General features: G+C 38.8%; 1 protein-coding gene and 1 long non-coding RNA gene across 2 annotated transcripts in view; one reads left to right on the forward strand and one right to left on the reverse strand.

Annotated features, from left to right (window-relative positions):
• DAD1 (defender against cell death 1) overlaps positions 1-14,944 on the reverse strand; it is a 28,466-nt gene extending 13,522 nt beyond the window's left edge. The window contains exon 1 of the mRNA XM_001379766.5: positions 14,178-14,944. Coding sequence (XP_001379803.3) covers positions 14,178-14,472 — 295 coding nt within the window. The 5' untranslated portion in view covers positions 14,473-14,944. The remainder of the gene's footprint in view (positions 1-14,177) is intronic.
• A 98-nt stretch (positions 14,945-15,042) lies between these two features.
• Positions 15,043-16,419, forward strand: LOC103098576 (uncharacterized). The gene is made up of 2 exons (XR_008914842.1): positions 15,043-15,184; positions 16,032-16,419. It is a non-coding gene; the product is annotated as an uncharacterized LOC103098576 (long non-coding RNA).
• Positions 16,420-20,010: the final 3,591 nt, after the last annotated feature.

Consider the following 20,010-nt stretch of genomic DNA (forward strand, 5'->3'; position numbering starts at 1 on the left):
CCTACTCTCACATCCATCAGATTGTCAAAGATGACAAAAAGCACATGATCAATGTTGGAAGGGTTTAGAAAGAAACAAGACACAATAATGAATGTTTGGTATAGTAATAAAATGATCCAGCCATTCTGGAAAACAGCATGGAACCATGTCCAAAGTCACTAAACTGTGACTACTTAGGAATACCACCCCTACACTTATACTCTAAAAAGAACAAAGAAAGAAGAAAAAAAGACATTTATGTTCAAAAATATTTACAGCAGCTTTTTGAAGTGGCAAAGAACTGGAAACTAACCATCAGTTGGGGAATGGCCGAACAAACTATAGTATATGAATGCAATGGAATAGTATTTACAATGTAAGAAATGATGAAATGGATGGTTTCAAATAAACTTGTAAAAATTTGCATTGACTGACACAGGGAAGTGAGATCCAAGAGAATAATTTTTTTAAGAACGCTATAAGAAAAAAAAACTGCTCTGGAAAGCTTAAAAACTCTCATCAGTGAAATAACAAACTATAATTTCCAGAAGACTATTGAGGAAGCACGCTACCCAACCTCTTGACAGGAAAGTGATATATTCAGGGTGCAGAATGAGACATATATTTTTGCATACAGCCAATGAAGGAATTTGTACTGCTTGACTACATAAATTTATTTTGAAGTCTTTGCTTTGTTTGAAAACAGGAAAGTAGGAAAGAAGTAGAAAAGAAAGTGAGAACTTTGTTACTTGAAAAAAATTTTAAATTAAATTTTTAACTAAAAAAGTAATTAAAAAAATTTTTTTTCTAAATACTAGTGCAATTGGAGAATACTTGGCTAGAAATCCCAAGACTTGAATTCCAGTCCTGTCTCTCATTTACTATTTGTGTGATATTGGCTAAGCTCTTGGGCTTCATTCTCTTATCTATAAAATCAAGGCTATGAACTAAAATCTCAAAGGTATTTTTCAGCTCCATAGATCAAACGTACAAAAAGTCAGTCCAAGAATTTAGATTCAAATTCCAGTTCTGCCATTTATATAACTCTAGAAAGTCACTTTATCTCCCTAGTACTCAATTTCCTAAATTGTAAAATGAAAAGATTCAATTAGACAACTCCTAAAGCCCCTATAAACTCTAAATCTATAATTCTAAAAATATCGGTGTTCATGAAGCTGTCTATACTCCTTTGGTCCCTCTAATAAAAGTTAACCAATCTAGTAGAAAGTGGCTGCTTTGTGCCAAAAACTATGTTAAAACTTGAGGATACAAAATCAAAATGCAAACAGTCCCTGTTCTTAAGAAGCATATATATAACAAAGAGAAGGTAATTTCTTAGGAGAAGTACTTGATTAGGACCAGAAAAGACCTCATATATGAGGTATACATTGCTATAGTAAACAATACTTAATCTGGGTTTGGGGAAAGTAGGGATTCTAAGAAAGAAAGGTAGGTAAAGCATTTCAGTCTCAGGGGATCCCTTGTGCATGAGGGTGGAATTTGGAGTGTGAAGGATAGAACAAGGTCATGGAAAAGGGAATGATGTTCGATAAACCTTAGAAGTGTAAGAATTAAAATTAGGCTGGATTCCCTTCACACAGAAGGCAGGCTAGTTGAAGAAAGGATTTGAGAATTTTTAAATCCCTAACAGAGAACCCCTGCTGAGGAGAGACACTCCTTCTGAAGAATTATAAGGGGCTGGATCCACTAAAGAACAAAAGAATAATCATAATCAACACATGCAGTTCCTCCAGCAAAGGTTTGGAGGTTCTTTGGTCTCCTTGTGGAGTAAAAAGAACTATAGCTGTGGGATGAGGTGTACATTTTTAGACATGGTCAAAGTACTGGTCTCTTTCTGCTTGATTGCTCATTTAGACTTATTAAAAAGACTCCTAAGGGGGCTGGGAATGGAGAAGAGGGGAAAAGAGGCACTGGGAAATGATAGTGATAGAAAAAGCTTTTTTAAAAACTACAAGCCAGTAAAGGTAGTGTAACATAATATTAAGACTACTTAGATAGTTTGGTGTCAGAAACCTGAGTTCAAATCCCACCTCTAAGACTGAAAAAGTCACTTAATCTCTGTCTCACGTCCCACCTGACACTAGTTTTGTGACCATGAACAAGTTACTTAACCTTGACATGCCTCAGGAAGTTAATTCCCTAGGAACTATATCCTTTGATTTACCAAGTCCCTCACGCAGATATATATATACACACACCAAAAAAAGATCACAAATACTTCTGTAGGCATGTCAAAGACAACATCAAATTTGTCAAACTTTGATCTAATGTTCTATGTATGAAGGCCCACACATTTTGAGGAAATGTTATTTTGTTGGTTTGGGGCCTCACTCCAATCAGTCATCACTCCTCTGGCCATCCTGCAGAGCCCCTTCAAATTTTCCTGGGCTGTTCCTTAGACTATAGATACAGTTATTTACCAGAATAAAGATAAAAGATTAAACAAGTTCCTTCAGTAAACAGTAAATAGAGCCAAGAAATCAATGTAACCACAAAATAAAATTAGGAAGAGCAAGCAAGGCCCCAAAGAATAGATAAAAGATAGGTGGGGTGAATTTTAGTTTTACTCCACCCTGCTTAGTCTTTAGAATTTTAGCAACCAAGGAATGTCTACACCCCCACTTAAGGATTATCTGTAAGGGAGGATGACCTATGACCAGCATGTGCTAGCAAGTGACAAATCAAAAACAACTGACCCCCTGGGCTGTCCTAAGCCAAGCTTAAGCTACCATTGGTACATGTGAGAAGCAGGAAGTGATATAAAGAACTGCCTATATATTTCACCATTTCCTGTGATCACTGGGCAGCATTGGGAGCTCTGGGTGGCATTTTGGCGTGCTTGGGCCATTTGGCTCTGTAGTGTGGTTTAGGTGAGGTGTCCTCCCTAAGTAAGTGGTAAGGTTGATTCCTCCTTTCCTTGACCTCCTGAAAGGCACTATCCTCCGAGGAAACCCCTCATCTTGGAGGAGGTCTTATGGTTGGAAGCCGAGCTAGATTTAAACTTCCAAGAAGGCCCCTTGGCTGCGGCCTCTGAACTTACCTTGGCTTAGGCTAGGGCTGGAGAAATCTTATACCCTTTCCTCTCTCTCTTCTTCTTAATTTCTTCCCTCTATTGTAATTAAACCACCACAAAAATCCCAAACCGATGAGTATTTTATTGGGGTTGAATTTAAATCAGTCAACAACTCTAATTTACCCTTAACAGTGTAAAGATTAAAATTTATGGGAGATGGGGAGACTGAGGCAGGTAGAAATTAGTTTCTCTCTGCAAGAAGTATTATATTTTTTAGAGGTTTATTAAAGGTTAAAGATTAAAGAATATACAAGTAAGAAACAGGTGCTTAGGCCAGAGGCCTAGACAAAATAACCTCACATCACGCAAGAGACCACCTGCTCCAAAACGGAAGTCCAAAAAGAGCCAAGAGAGAGACCCCTCAAAAGCCTTTGAATCAGCTTAAATACCTTCTCGATCTCGGCCCAGGTGAGATTACAAGGCATTCTGGGGAAGTGGAGCAAAGGCTCATGGGGATTGTAGTCCTGTATTCGAGGCTATTTTTTACAACAGTTGGAAGTTGAGGGGTGTGGAACATTGCATGTATTTTCAGACTTTTAACACTCAGATCAGTTTTGGCCATGTTTTCCCTTTTCCCTTTGTAATAAATATCCTTTGTTAAATGAGATGGCTCTGTAGGAAAGGAGGAAAAGAGATACTAGGAGAAATTTAAGTTTTGTAAAAAAAACAATACAATAAAAATATATTTTAAATAAACAAGTCCCTTCCTGCAAGGGTCTTACAATCTGGCAGGGGTTGAGCCATGTTTACAAATAATTATAATACAAGGCAAAATACAATTAAGTGAAAAGGATTGCTCTAACTGAAATTTATAAAAGATTAAAGAAGGAAGGTATCACTTAACTAAGGCTGAGAGAATAATAAGAAAATGGGATCAGAATATCTTCAATAAGGTGAGCCCTAAGCCTCAAAAAATTTCAACAGGTGGAGTTGTAAAGGTAAAAGTAAAAGGGAAGAACATCTGAAACAAAGGGGAAGCCACAGTATCAGAAAAAGAAAGGCAAGACAGACAAAGGATATTGTACAGTTGTCTAGCTGGAACACAAAGGTGACAGAAGACTGGAAAAAATAAGCCAAAGCCAAAGGAATTTATATGCCGTGCTAAGATACATACATTTTATTCAATAGGCAATAGGAAACCACTCAACATTTTTGAGCAGCAAAGATCATGTGCATGAAATTAACAGTATAATAGATGGATTGGATAGGAAAAGAATGGAAGCAAGAAGACCAACTGGAAGGTAATAACAGTTATTGAAGCAGTCGGTCAGTTAGCCAGTACTAAATACCTACTATGTGCAAAGTAACTGTGCCTGCCAAGCAATGTAAATACAAGTGCGAAGGTAAGAAGTAATGATCTAAACTAGAAAAACAATAGCAAAGATTAATGTAAGAGGTATTTATAAAACTGAAAGAGATCAAGTTGGACGCGGTGATTGATCAAAGATTAGGCTGATTCCTTCTTTCCTTGACCTCCTGAAAGGCACTATCCTCTGAGGAAGCCCCTCATCTTGGAGGAGGCCTTGTGGCTGGAAGCTGAGCTAGATTTAATCTTCTAAGATTCTCTAAGAATTCAATCCCCAAAATCCGTATCAAATGAGAAGAAAATGAAAATTTAAGAAAAAGATAACGATTAGTTGGAAATCTCACCTTGCCTTCTTCAAATGACTGATGCTTGGGGAAATAAGGAGAAATGGAGAAAGGCAAAAGCACCGTCTTTAATGATCGCTATTTTCCTGCAAAGTTAATCAATTACCACCAGGAGGAAGTAAATGAGCACAGAAGCCACCTTAAGCAACCAACACTTGAATTACTTGCCAAACAGAGAGATGGCAGTCAAAGGCAACTCCAGCTTAGAATACAAATTCATGTGTAGTGTTTTCACTCTGGAGGAGGATGGAAAAAATAAACTATACTGCCTCATAAAATAGTAGGAAAAAAATGAAAGTGAAAACAAATCTACAGAAAGACTGGCATGAGACCCAAACAAATCATCCCAAGAACTTTCATGGAAGAAACTGGCAGGGAGACAACAAACAAATCAAAAATGAAAAACTAATTCATCAGCATTTCTATAACCATCTATTTTCATTGTCAAGGACAATGGGAACCACACTACATTTGGATCGTAACACTTTAGTCCCTGATGTGCTATACAGAGAAGTTGAAATGGCACTTTAAAAATATGAATGATACTGTGGTATATATATATATATATGAATGTAATGGAATATTATTGTGCAGTAAGAAGTGATGAATATCATTTTTTATTCTTTGTTACAAGGACTGGCTCTCTGATGAGGGGAAGGAGGATAAGCTTGAAAATAAAGGCAATGTAAAAATAAAAGATCAATAATTTTTTTAAAAAGGCAAAATATAAAGAGTCCAGGGAAACATGAGAAAGTTGGTATAGATATAGGATGAAGTCAACAGAATCAGTAGTACAATATAGACAATGATTACAATAGTGTAAATTAAATGGTCACCAAATGGAAGTTGAATTGATTCACTGACAAGGCCTTGATCCCAGAGATCAAATTATAAAATATTCTTCCATTCTCTCAGCAGAAGGATGGGGGTCAATGGGGCAGAATATTATACATGTTGTCAGAAGGAATATTACACATATTATCATAAGCAACTATATATGGGTAGCCATTGCTAAACTGTTTTTCTTTGTTGCACTGAAGAGTGTTGGAGGTGGGAGATAAGGAAGAGTTAGATGCAGAAATGACTGATATAAATACAAGAAATTAAAAGTTTGAAAAAGTATCTAGATCAGATATCAAGCCCACATTGAAGTTATACAATCTTGAAAGCACTGAGGAACTCATTTTTACAATGTATCTAACTGAGGGAGTATCAGGTTATTTGTTATTCCTTCCATTAGACTGGGAGCTCCTTGGGAATAGGGACTCTCTTTTTCAGTTCTTGGTATCCTCGGTGCTTAGCAGTGCCTGGCATATAGCAGGCACTTCATAAAGTTTACTGACTGACTGAACTGGGAAAAGAAGACATTAAAAAGCGGTAAAAGCAGTTGTGAGGCAATTGAAATAAGCAGTTTGGTCAAGAGGTAAGAAAAATCTGAATTAGGGTGGTGGTGGTATAAGTAAAGCATCTAAGTGCAAGAGATATTAAAGGTATTACTGCCAGGAAACAGCAATTGGTTGAATGTGGTAAGTTAAGAAGAGGAGTCAAAGGATGACTTTTAAGACTGAGTACTATCAATAAAATTAGGAAGATGGGAGAAAGGGCAGAGCCTGCATGGAGGAAAGTGGTTATATCTAAATTCTGGGCTACACTGTTCCATTCTTTGTAATGGTACCCCAGGGTTTGGTACACAGTGGGCTCTTAATAAATACACAATAACTGATATTCTTGGATTCAAAGTCTTCAAAGGTCATCACAGTGGAGATATATCTAGCATGCATTTGCACATGTGCAGGAAGCTCAAGAGTGGACCAGTGCACTTCATGTAGGTTTGGAAGTCATTTGCTTTGAGGTGAAACTGAGAATAAAAGAGATTAAACCAAGACAAAGTATAAGGAAAAAACAAAGAGAGCCTTTGGTAGAATGATGAACCAGGGAAGTAGACAAAAAACAAAATAGAAAATCAGATAAACAGGAGAACCAGGAGAGATAAGTATAACAGAAGCCAAAGTTTCCACAAGGGGGTAAGGTAATCTGAAATGTTAAAAGAAGAGCAAGAAAAAAAAAAAATCCAAGTGTTGGATGGAAGGGTGAGGCCTTACTCCAGCATTTTTTTTTTTGAGGCAAACAGGATTAAGTGACCTTGCCTAGGGTCACACAGCTAGCAAGTGTCTGAGACCAGATTTGAACTCATGAAGATGAATCTGTTTCCAAGTCTAGTGTCCTAACCCCTGTGCCACCTTGCTCCCCTCCTTTAACAATCTTGGTTTTCCACATCTGCTGTTATAGATAAGACATCAGGAATGAAAGCTACCTACCTTCCTTCTTCTTCCCACTCTAAAAGCATGAGGTAAAGGAATTCTCCAGGATAAAAGTTTCCAGCAAAGGGGCAAGCCAAGACAGAGCAAATGTAGCCTGCCATAAGACTAGGGTCAAAAAGTCAAGAAGGCTTTTGTCAACTGCACATGATAATTAACAAGCATTTATTAAACACTACTAGGTGTCAGAACTGGACTAGCCTTTTGGGGAACACAAAGACAAAAAAAATTGAAAATCTCTACTTTCAGGCTCATATAAGAGCTTAAACTTTTAAATATTTATTTGTTAAACTAAGTTCACCTACAGTGATGGCCTATAAATTACAGCAATTTAATTTGGACCTCAAGAAAGCAGGATCCGTTTTTCTTCCTCAACAAAATGGAGGGGCTTGACTACTATTATTTTATACTGTGACTCTTTTGACATAAGCATCGAAATATCAAAAGTCATCAATTAATTATGAAAGGCACCAGGATGGAATATTTCAATGGATCTGTAAACTCAGTAAAGTAGGTATGCTTTCAGAGGTGTAGAGAGCAATACATCAAGCCTTCTCAATCTCATGCAATTACTGTCCAATACTCTAGGGAAGACCTACCCCATACATGGGAGGTCTTCCTTAAGGTCTTCTAGCATCACAAGAGTACCAGTACATTCTACTATCCATGTCATTCTTTATTTTATTATATGACTCAACCACTTTATTTAGTTTACAAGAGATCACAATTCTGGTTCTTTGAAAAATCATGATACTTCACAATTTACAGTCCTACACAATGACTAAGACAATAAACATAAATGAGATGGGTTTTTGTGTCATAGAATACTTGGGACCACTGAAAAGTGTACAATTTCTCAAAGCAATACAGCCCCACTCTTCTTCAGTTCAGCAAGGCCTGTCAAATATAGAAATACTGTACTGATAAGACTAATTAAAAATGTTGCCTATATAATTTGCATATCACAATCTGAGCAATGAACCTTTTTCAACCATTGATATTCCATATGGGAACTATTACACTAATTATCTGAGTGGCTATAGATCTCATGGAGAAGGATCTGCAATACTCTTGGGCTAGATGCAATCATCAAAATGTCATCTACAAACAGGAGCTGCTGGAGGACTTCACTATATAAAAGGAATCTTGTCTATTGAATTCTGCGCAGGTCATCCTCCATGACAGTGGTAAATAGCTCTGAGTACATATACTTATGCCTTATTTGATATTTAATAAACAGAGAACTTCTGGAAAAATCAAAAGGCACTTATGTGCAAAAGCCCAGTCCTAGATGCTAAGGATGCAAATAGAAGAGCTCTCAAGAAACTCACATCCTAATGGAAAAGTCAAAATAAATAGAAAGTTTCAACTGCAATTCAGATGGAAAAGTCCCTTGGTTCCCAGATCACAGTAAGCAGTAAAGTTGATTGTAATAGATGTTGCTCTATAGTAACTGCTTCCCTCAGTGATGACTACTATATGTGGTACTCTATGTACCACAGTAGTGTCAACAGTTTAAGAAATACTGCTTTTTCCAATATTCTTGGGTTCAGGGTACTAAGTTGTCTCCAAAAGGACTGAGGAAACATGGTAGTTTGTGGTGATTTGATCTCCCACCTCCTGTCTCTCCCCCAGGGTGCCCTGCTACTTCAGCTAGTCTGGCTTATTGGCCCAGCATTATATTGAGATTTCTTATATTCTCTTAACATGTGTAGAAATGGAGGGCAAGCCTTCAAGGCCACACTTTTCTTTACTCACTAAAATGTTTGTTTTTGGTTTTTTTTTTTTGTCAAGGCATCCCAATAAGACTTTATAATTCTTCATACCTTTCAAGCAATTGTGTATAAAGAGGTAATGGACTCTAAAAAATGGTTTACAGAAGACTGCCTGTTCCCTTTCAGTATTTTAATCAAGAATACCTTGGATACATGTGTAAAATATTTTCATAAGGATTTTTTAGACATAAGAAAATAAGACTATATTAGTCAGAGCCTAATCTTTTTTGCCTGTGATTTTTTTCCCATTCTTTTATTTTCCTCTGAATATATCTTAAAAATCAATCCCTCGCTGCTTTTAAAACTGTGTTAATTCAAGCATGGACATCTGCTATGCATCCTTAGAAAGGCTTCTTCATAGCTTCATCTTCCTTTAAGTGGCATTTTTACCATACCATGAAGGTATTATTTCCCAAAAGATCCTTGTAATGAGAAAAAAATTATACTACTTTTAAAAAGTTTGTATAAAGCCAATGAGACTCTCACTGCCAATTGTGAAAAGGCAACCTATTAACATCATCTAACCCAAAGGTCAAGGAATGACAATCATTATTTCAACGAAGTATATTTCACGATCTTTTTAGTGACTTACAAAAACTTATTACTATGAACCTAGAGTTGGTTAGTGACTGAATCAAGGGAAGCCAATTAAAAATACAAAGTGTATCAAGTTTTGCAAAATAAAAAAATTACAAAAGTCTGATGATATCTGACAAGCTGACCAAGAAGTTTTTGGTTCAATAACATTAATCTCACTATAGCCATAGATATCACTCCTAGACAACACAAATCTGATTAAAGGCACCAAAGGACATATTATATAGTTCATATTACAAGGAGATTCAAAATTGTCTCCCGTGTCCCCACTTCTACAATCCATCCTGCTTTTCCGATCCAAACTGCCTAATGGTTCTACTCACAGATTAGGAAACAGGAGGAAAAAATTAGATTACCTCATCAAGTACAATGGTATCCAAACTTTATAAAGCATGTACTCCCAATATTTATTTAAAATGTTTACATGTTTCTGAATTATATACTAATAATACTTATTATGTACTTATAATCATCTACATTATAAAATTTTTAAATTGAAATTTTTAAAAAGGATTAGGCAAAGATGAAATATTTGATCCTTAGAGTAAGTTACTTTTGACTTCTGAACAAGAAAACAGAACCCATAAATAAGAGCACAACTGCTCTGAAGGCCAATGAGGGGGAAGGGGCAGAATGAGGGAGCAATTACAGAAGGGGTGGCATTTGTGTAACAAAGAAGACCATTGGGAGTAGGGCAAAATACAACTGATCTTTCCAACTACTGATGGTACCCTTATATTATTTTATGGTCCCTCCTTTGAACTTCACTCATCTCGAAAATACACTAATTTCTTTCCAACAACTATCAACTCTGTCAATCTTACTGGAACCTCAGAATTGTTCGATTTGCATTTCTCTAATAATTAGGGATTTAAAGCATTTTTAATATAGTTGTTTAAAGCTTGAATTTCTTCCTTTAACCCTCTATTTACTGGGAAATGACTTGTTCCATATGAGATCTTTTTTTTTTAACAACCCTTATTTTCTATCTTAGAATCAATATTTGTGGTAAGCTCTAGGCAAATTGGGATTAAGTGATTTAAATGCCCAGGGTTGCACAGCTAGGAAGTGTCAGAGGCCACATTTGAACCCAGGCCTGGAGCTCTATCCACTCAGTCACCTACCTAAGCTGTCTTTGATATGAGATCTTTTCAGAGAAACTTGCTACAAAGAATTCTTTTTCAAAGGGTAAAGGATTTCCTTGCACAAAAATATTTATAAGAACTGGAAAATGATGATGTAATACTATTGTGCTGTGCTGTAAGAATGATGAACAGGATGATTTCTGAAAAAGCTGGAAAGACCTACACAACTGACAGAGTGAAATAAGCAGAACCAAAATAACACTGTACACAGTAACAGCAATATTATGGGATGATTAACTGTGAAACACTTAGCACTTAGCCACTCTGGGCAATACAATGATCCAGGATAATTCTGAAGGATTTATGATAAAGAATATCTCCAAAGAGAGAACTGTTAGAGTTGGATGTGAGTCAAAGCATACTATTTTTCCTTTTAGTCTATTTGGGTTTTGATTTTATATGGGTCTTCTCTTCAATCAATGAACCATGTAGAACAGTGATAGTGAGACTATGGAACGGATGCCAAAGATGGCACGCAGAGACCTCTCTGTGGGCACATGGCCACACTCCCCACTCCCACTCCCCCAGAGCTCTTACTAGTTAAGATTCAAATGCAGCCCCATGTGGCCTTTGCTCAACTCTGGTGCAAAGATGCAATCTAGGTGTCTTTTGGGCTTTATATATGCATAACAATGGTGTATGTCCCCACATAGGGGTGGGAGGGAAGGAATTAAAGTGGAGATCTTTTAGGGGTTGGGGCCAGGCCTGGTGGTGGGAGAGAAGACCTCCCCTCCTGCACCCACTTGTCCCAGACAGGGGAGGGAGAAAGGGAGGGAAGTGGCCCAAGTGCTTCACTCAGGGTAGGGAGTAAGCTCAGAAGGGCAGGGAGGTGAGATGGAAAGGGGGAAGGGAGCAGCTCAGCTGGAGTCCCTCTGCCTTTCTAGTAACTAACTCTACCACGGACAACACATATGCCCACAGAGAGGTCTCTTGCCATCTTTGTCATATGTGCCATAAGTTTGGCATTATGGTCCTATACGAAGGAAAACATAGGTCCAGTCTAATAAAATGTATTGTTTCAGGATTTTTTTAATAACCCTTACCTTCTGTTTTAGAATTGTTATTAAGTATAGATTCTAAGGGCGATGAAGGGTAAGTGCTGGTTAATTAGGATTAAGTGATCTACCCAGGGTCACAAAGCTAAGAAGTGTCTGAGGCCATATTTGAGTCCAGATTCTCCTGCCTCCAGGAATGGCTCTCAATCTACTAAACCATCTAGCTGTTCCCAGTAAAACATGCTGTATTAAAGTCTTTTTCCAATGCTTCATTGTGGTAAGGAAGTGATCTTGGATTGTGAAGTGATGACAACAAAGTTCAACTCTGAATGTTCTACCAAACTCAAATCTCTGTGTTTGGCCCAAGAGAAGGTCTGGCTAAAATACAAAACTCTCATCACCAGGTTGACTAGAGGATAATAAATTAGGGAACCATATGAGTTTTCAAAGACTTGCAAGTTAAAGATTCTTTGTCTTGGAATAGATATTACTGACTTTTATGTTTAAATTTCTCATATTCCCCTAGACTTGTGATGGCAAACCTATACCACAGAGCGCTCTCTGTGGGCATACACACCATTTCCCCCCACCAGAGTTTGTTACTAGAAAGAGGGACTCAAGCAGAGCTTCTCCCTTCCCTGCTTCCACCTTGCCTGACAATATTTTTTCATCTCCCCTGCCCCTCTGTCCAGCAGCCCAATGGGAGAGCATAGGGTATAAGGTGGGCAGCTCAGAGGTGGCAGAGCTGAAGGGGAGCAGAACACTGGGGCTACTTCCCTCCCTCTCTCCATCCCCACTGAGGCCATTCTTCACTTCACCCTCCCCTCTGCCCAGCAGTCCAATGGGAGTGCTTTCTCCTTCCCATGTGGGTTAGGGGCATGTATGTGGCATTCATGGGTATGACATATCTCTAAAGGTTCACCATCACTACCCTAGACCATAATATTATCAATTAGCAAGTATTTATTAAGCCCCTACTATGTGTTTATAAACACATAAGGGGCTATGCTTAGCAATGGGGTATTTAAAGACAATGAAAATAGTTCCTGCCCTCAAGCAATTTATTTTCTATTAACATAATAAGTTACATTATCACTATATCATTACAATTAGTAATAGCTACATTATTAGCACTACATAGTAAAATTATTAATGACTATGATAGTTCTCTATGCAATAAAGTGTCATCTGCCTCTAATTCATGTTCTGTGTCCAAATTCTAAGATAATTCATTAAGCTGGAATCAACTTAGAATGAGTTCTGGATTCACCTATACCATGCTGACCACTGAGTGAGTGGGATGTCATTTTAAGGGCCTTCCCAGTCACTATCAGTTAGCTATGAGTATCTACTATCATCTTCTACTACATAGTTCTATCCATGTTGGGTAGGATATACAAAAGAGCTGAAATATTTTTTTGCTTTAAAAGCAGAAAAAATATACAGAGACAAGTAATGGTCATTAAAAATGGCTTAAGAGGTGATGAAAGGAAATGTCCTGGGATGAGTGTATGAAAATCAAGTACAGGGTTATGTGGTTCCAAGAAAAAACATGAAAAGATCACTGGAATAGTTTTAAAAGACAAGTTAGCAATGGAATTTTACTACTGGGGTGGGCCAATGTTAGAGAAAGGGAACAAGTATTTAATAAACATCATCTTTGTGCCAAGCTTTTACAAATTTCACATTTGATCCTCACAACTCTGGGAGATAGGTACCATTAGCATCTCCATTTTACAGTTGAGGAAAATGAGACCTCCCTGGCTTCCTGGTCCCTGTGAAAATCCCAATTTCCAGTCCCTCTTATTTCCAGTGTTTTCCCTGTTAATTATGTCTTATTTATCCCGGACACTTTTCTTTGTATATATTTATTTGCACACATTAGATTGTTAAGCTCCTTGAGAGCAGTGAAAATCTTCTTCTTTTTCTATCTCCAGTGATTAGCAAAGGGCCAGGCACAGAGGTATTTAATAAATGTTTATATAATGACTAGCCCAGGGTCATAGAGCTAAGGTCTGAGGCTGAATTTGAATTACCTTCTTCTATACTCCAGGCTCAGTCCTAAGACCTAACCAAAGAGAGGGCCAAGTTTAGGATCAAATCTGAGTTGGAAAGAACTTAGTAAACCAGATTGTTGGAAAATGAATGAAATCTGAGTATCACGTAGAAAGGGAAGGTATTTGTAGGAATAAGGATTTCACCAAGTCAGTGGTCCCAAGTGGAGTCTTCCAAATAAGAAGGTTGAGAAAGGCTTTATTGGACTAAAGGGGGAGGGGGGACAGGTTGAGAATGGAGTGAGTTATCATTAAGGTCTAAATGGGAAGGACACTGGACTTTCAAGGAAGCACCAATTCCAAGGCCTTATCAAAAGTTTGTTAAGTCAATCCAAGGTTCACTCTCTCCCTGTGTCAGTTTCCCCAGCTTACCAGGAAGAGGGCCACAGAAAATAAATGATCTAGTCCACCCTTTCCATTTTACAGAAGAGGAAACTGAGGCCCAGAGAGGTGTGACCTGCCCCAACTGTAACAAAAGGCAATGGCCCCTGTCCCAGGAAGAGGCAATTAAATGTGTACTTTACGAGAGCCCCACGAAGGGCACACGCCATGGTTGCTGGTTATCTTTACCCGCCAGGATGAAGCTTCCCACACAGGAGATGAAGCCGGAAAGGAAGGAGTTGAAGGGGAAGGTCCCCACGAGGAGGCAGTAACCGAACTGTAACGCCCCAGTCAGCAAGATGTAGAGTAGATAGGCGTCCAGCAGCTTCAGGCGTTGCGGCGTGGTGCTCATGTACTCCTCCAGGAAGCGTGAGATCACCGACGCCACGGAGGCTGGCATCGCTCCGGCGTCCTGCCCGCGGCCCGCACCGCCCGCGCCGCGACCCGAACCCACCACCATTCTAGCGGTGCCGTGCCCACGCATGCGCACTGCCGATCACCTACACCGCCACGCCAACACTCCGAGTCTGAGTTTGCGCAGCTGCCCAGCGAAGCCCCCACCACGTGACTCTCCCTGCGCAGGCGCAGAGTCCCCCACCCACCGCCTCCAGGCGGAACGAGTAGATGCGCAAAGGAGCACCACCCGCTAAGGGAGACGTGTCCCTACTGTCCTATCTCTGTAAGTTCAGGAGGTGACGCAAGCAGTTGCTCCGGTGAGAGAATAACAGGAAGCGGGGACGAGAAAAAAACGGACCAGGCTGAAGACTAAGAGTTCCGGGACTCTTCGTTCCTCCCAACTTCCCCAGCACGCGCCAGAGCGGTAATCAGAGAAATGGTTTCGATGCCGCGTCTTGTAGGGCCGGTTCTCTGTCGGGTTCCTAGTTGTTACTGACACATTCGCGCGGAGCTGAAGCGACTGTAGCTCGACAGCCCTAGCCCCTCACTGCGCAAGCGTTGGTGTAGCTTCTGTCAGAATTCTAGAGGAGGGGGCTGGAAAGGAGGATCAGAGAGGGGAGGGGGTAACGGGAAGAGGGGGAGGAGAAGGCCCTGCTGAGAAAGGGAAGGAGGGAGGAAGCGAGGGAAAAGGGGTGGGGGAGACGGCGGGATAGAGGACAATACTTTTTAATAGCTTTTTAATTAAATCGAAGTTTTCATCCAAATTCCTGCTTGACCAGTGGCTAGTTCTGTGGTCTTGGGTAAGTCACTTCCCCTCTCTAGGCACCAGCTGCCACCTCTATAAAATGCAAGGTATCGGGGAGCGGATAAGGAGTTCCTAGATGATTTCCAAGTTCCCCTGCCAGCTCTAACGTCCAATAAGTATATGAATTTATACTCATTTTCATAACTAAACGTCATAGGATCTTATAAGTTGACAGCTGCATAGACCTTTGCTAAATGATTTACATGTTTTGCTCCTCATAACCCTGTGAGGTAATAAAAATAATATGGTAATATTAATAATATCAATATGGATAATATTGAGTTATTAATGTGGATATAATCCATATCCTAGTGGATTCTTGACAACCCTATCAATGTAGCCATTGTTATTTATAATAACAGATATCATTGATATCTATATTAATATAGAAATTGATATTATCCATAATAACTAGCATTTGTGTAGATCTTTAAGATTTACAAGTCATTTACAAATACTTCAATTTATCCTTATAACCAACCTGGGAAGTAGGTGCTCTTATTTTTCCCTATTTTACAGATAGACAGGCAGAGGTAAATGAGGCCCAGGGTCACACTGATGGTTAGCTAGTACAGATCTCAAGCAGAATTTGAACTCTGGTGTTTCCAACTCTAAGACTATAGACACTTAGCTACCTCTAGGTACTAAAATTATTGCTCCCATTTTATATTGGAGAAAACTGAGGTTCAGAGATGTTAACTTACTAGACTATAGTTACATAAAATCAAGAGGAAGGTTTGAACACTGATTTCCAATCTGGTCATTGCATTACATCCCCCAAAAGTCATATACAAATTTAAATTTCTTTTACACTTGAATAAGTTTTTAATTTTTCATTTCAGTCCCTTGGGTTGAAAATGGCCAACATTGAAGAAAAAGTCAACTGCGTTCTCTGGTTAGCTGAACTCAAGTCAGCAACAGCTGTAAGAAGAAAATTTGCTTCTCATTATAAGAAGGAGGCTCCCCACAGAAATTTAATTAACAACTGGATGAAAAAATTCAAGGAAACTGGCTCAATTCATGATAAGCCTAGATCTGGGAGACCCCAAGCAAGTGAAGAGACTGTGGCAGAAATTGCAAATCAAGTATTTATAGCACAAGATGGTGGCTATGTTGAATTTTAATAAGATACAACAATATTTTTAAATTTTTTAAAAATTAACTTTTTAAGTGTTGTTAGTTTGTAGCATTTATATTTAAGATGATTAAAGCTTTAAAACTGCACTGAGACTTTTGGGACAACCTGTATTTATAGTCAGGAGATCTAGGTTCCAATCATGGTTCTGCTGCTTCCCATACCTATGGTCTTGGGTAAATCATTTAATCTCTCTGGGCTTCAGTTTCTCATTAATAATAAAATGAGGGAGTTGAATTAAATGATGCCTTATAAGGCTACTTTCAGCTCTAAATTCTATAATCCAAGTTGACCTTTTTTTATTACTAGGATCTGTCTTTCCCTAATTCCCTCATATTTTGTGTTTCAGGTATCCCTGACATGTTAATATGGTATTTCTTAAGGTTCTATGGTTAACAACATCAAAACTTTAGAAACCATACCATAATACTGTCTAAGCAGCACCCATTGGTTTCTCTGCTCAAGTATGGTGACCACCACTCTAAAAGGTTTGGGGCCCAACAAACAGTCTCAGTCATTACCCTTCATCGACAGCAACTTTTCTGATTGATATCAGTGTAGTGCCAGGCAGGAGAAAGGGGCTTCAACTGCCAGGGTAAACTCTCTACTAGCCTAGTAGCTACCATCCAAACCATACCTCGCTATGTTGTTCAGTCATCTATTTATATCTGACTTTTATGACCCCATGGATCATAATGTACATGGGGTTTTCCTGGCAAAAGCACTGGAATGATTTGCCATTTCCTCCTTTGGTGGATTAAGGGTCACACATTGAGTGTCTGAGGTCTGATTTGAATTCTGGTCTTTGTGACTCCAAGCCTAGCCCTCCACACACTAAGCCATTTGTCTGTCCCTTCATCACTATATATTTGGTTAAGACTTCTCTGGCAGGGCTGGAGGTTGAAGTTCAAAGTCATGTGACCCAAATGGGCTTATGTGTCAGTTAATAAGTCCTCTATGTCTGATTCAACCCCTTTAGGGCAAGGACCAGGTATAACACTACACATCCTTTTCACTCACAGCATGTAGAAAGTTTTTTGTTGATATGGCTTCTAGTACACCTTTGACTTCACTTTAGTCATAACACTCTAGTCATAATAGCTTCCAATAAAATGTGGAAACATAAGACTTCTGAGACTTATTTATGAGCTTTTAAGAATTTGAAAATCAAGCTATGTATGATACAGTCAATTTCCTCAGTAATTTGAACCTTCTTCCACCTGCCTGCCTTATCAGAAAGTAGTTTCAGCACCAAAATTCTGCTTTCAGCACCAAAATTCTGCTTTAGACATATTCCAAGAGGATATTTTTCTGATTTAGAGATAGATTACTCAAAGTAGTGATATTACTATTGGCACTATTGTATCTACCTCTTGCTTTATCTACATTTCATATCTTTCACCCATCCTTATTTGCTACTCCACGGGAGGAATACAAGAGAAAACAAGAAACATGAAAAACAAATCAAATTGACTTGTTGAAAGCATCGATTCCAAAGTCTTAGTCATACCAACACACTTTACTGAATTTTCATGAACTTCTTAAGCAATCCAATAAGAAGAGGCCTGTCTGAAGGTAGCACTATGTCCATAAATGCTGTGTTTTATTATATCAATGAACAACTTGTTAAGCTTTACTGAATATGCCTGGACAATTTATACCACCAAGATCTTTTCATATTTTACTGAATAGGAAAGTTATCTGTAGTATAGAGCCCCTAATTTTGATAAGCATGGCAGTATATGAGTCTTAATAATCATTTACCTTTGTATGATACTGAACAGTTTATAGTACTTAAACCTCGACCTTCTGGTCCAGTGCTTTTCCACTACTCTGCCCTGCTGTCTCTAGAAATTATGAAACTGACTTTTTAAAAAGCAAACTAGTTTTGAGTTGATGTAGCAAAAATACATGGACTTTGAAATATTTTTATGATTATTACACTGAGAATCTCCAAATACTGATAGGAGAAGTGGTTAAAATGTAGTATCAGGAGAAGGAAAAGAATACTTGGTTTCTCACTCTGAGACAACCAGCTGATAGACACTAGAAGTCCTTTCCACTTCGCTGTGATTCCAGAAAGTCTGTTATAGCTCCAGGTTTTCCTAAACTCTAGAAATACCCTAAAGGCTCTAGTCTACTTGGTTTTGTTTGGAATTTGAGCCAGTGAGAAGAGAGGGACACAGGAGGCACATAGTATGTTGGGCATGCAGCTCTAACACCAGTGCCTTCATAGTTCAGGTTTGATATTGAGACAAAATGAAGCACTGGGAAGTCATTGAACATTTCACAAAAGTAGGTACTTTTCCCTAACACAAATTATTCAACAAGGATAACAGTGACACTTGGTTTTTCTGAATACAATCTTGCTCATTCTGGTCTACCTTGTCATCAGGGTATGACAATTTATGTGGTCAGACACCTACCAAATCTGAAAAGTCCTAGGTTTTTTTTCTACCACCAGAAAGCTACATCTGAAAGGCTGAGGTAAATTAGACTGCGTTGTCCTCTTTCAGGTAAAGTTTCTATATTGTGGGTGAGAGGAAAGAAGTTGCATCGGGGAAATATTGGTCCTATCACATGGTATATAAGTAAGTAAATAGTAAGACTCAAGATTCCATACCTTCAATTAACCTGTCATAAAGCTGATCCAATACAGACATACAGAAAATTCTCCTGCCTTACCTTGAGATGTGATTGAGAGACCTGATGCCAATTCTAAGCTCTCTTTTCTCTGCCTCACAAAGATCTATGTCTCTCTAAATATTTGGCTGGTTACCTAGATACTGTCCTGAAAAAAAAGAAAAATTTCTTAAGACAAATCCAGCCTTGGTCACTTCCTATCAAAGTGACCAGCTGAGACTGGATTATTACATCCAAGGTCAGTCTCTTCTATGTCTAGAACAGACATCTGCAAGTCCGTGAGACACCTAATTTCTGCATGTTCCTCTGTCACAAGCATAAATCCTTTCTAACTCCCTGCAACCTGACAACTTCACTTTACTAAAAGTGCTCTGCAAACAGTGTCTTACTTCTCAGTGGTTTTGAATTGGTCATTCTCTCCTTTTTCCCCCCTTTAAACCCTTACTTTCTGTCTCAGAAGTGGTAAGAGCTAGGCAATAGGGGTTAAGTGACTTGCCCAGGATCACACAGCTAGGAAATGTCAGGCCAGATTTAAGCCCAAGACCTCCTGCCTAGGCCTGGTTCTTAATCTACTGAGCCACCTGTCAACCTTGAAAAACACAGAACCACTAAAATAGTTACAAAGAACAAGTCTTTAATCAGGTCAAGGGAGACAGTTTGTATGTGCAACCACACAGAGCCAAGCTCTGGGATTCTGAGAACAATGTCTGTGGGAAAATGCACCTTGAGTGGGAATGTCCAATATGGGAATTTCCATGGAACTAAAAAACTTGGGAGTCTTATATACCCTTTAGGGAATATAAGAAAGGAATGACAACTGATTGGCCTCATGGAGAGAAGGGAAGGAGGATTCCTACCAGGGCCTGGACTACCTGGGAGATACAGTGGGAAAAATTTCTTAAGACAAATCCAGCCTTGGTCACTTCCTATCAAAGTGACCGTGTGAACAAGATAATTACTGTGCTTGGCTCAGTTTCCTCCACTGTAAAATGAGGATAATAATAGCACCTACCCTCCCAGGGTTATTGTGACAATCAAATGAG

The sequence above is a fragment of the Monodelphis domestica genome, chromosome 1 (assembly GCF_027887165.1).
Source record: "Monodelphis domestica isolate mMonDom1 chromosome 1, mMonDom1.pri, whole genome shotgun sequence".
NCBI lineage: Eukaryota > Metazoa > Chordata > Mammalia > Didelphimorphia > Didelphidae > Monodelphis > Monodelphis domestica.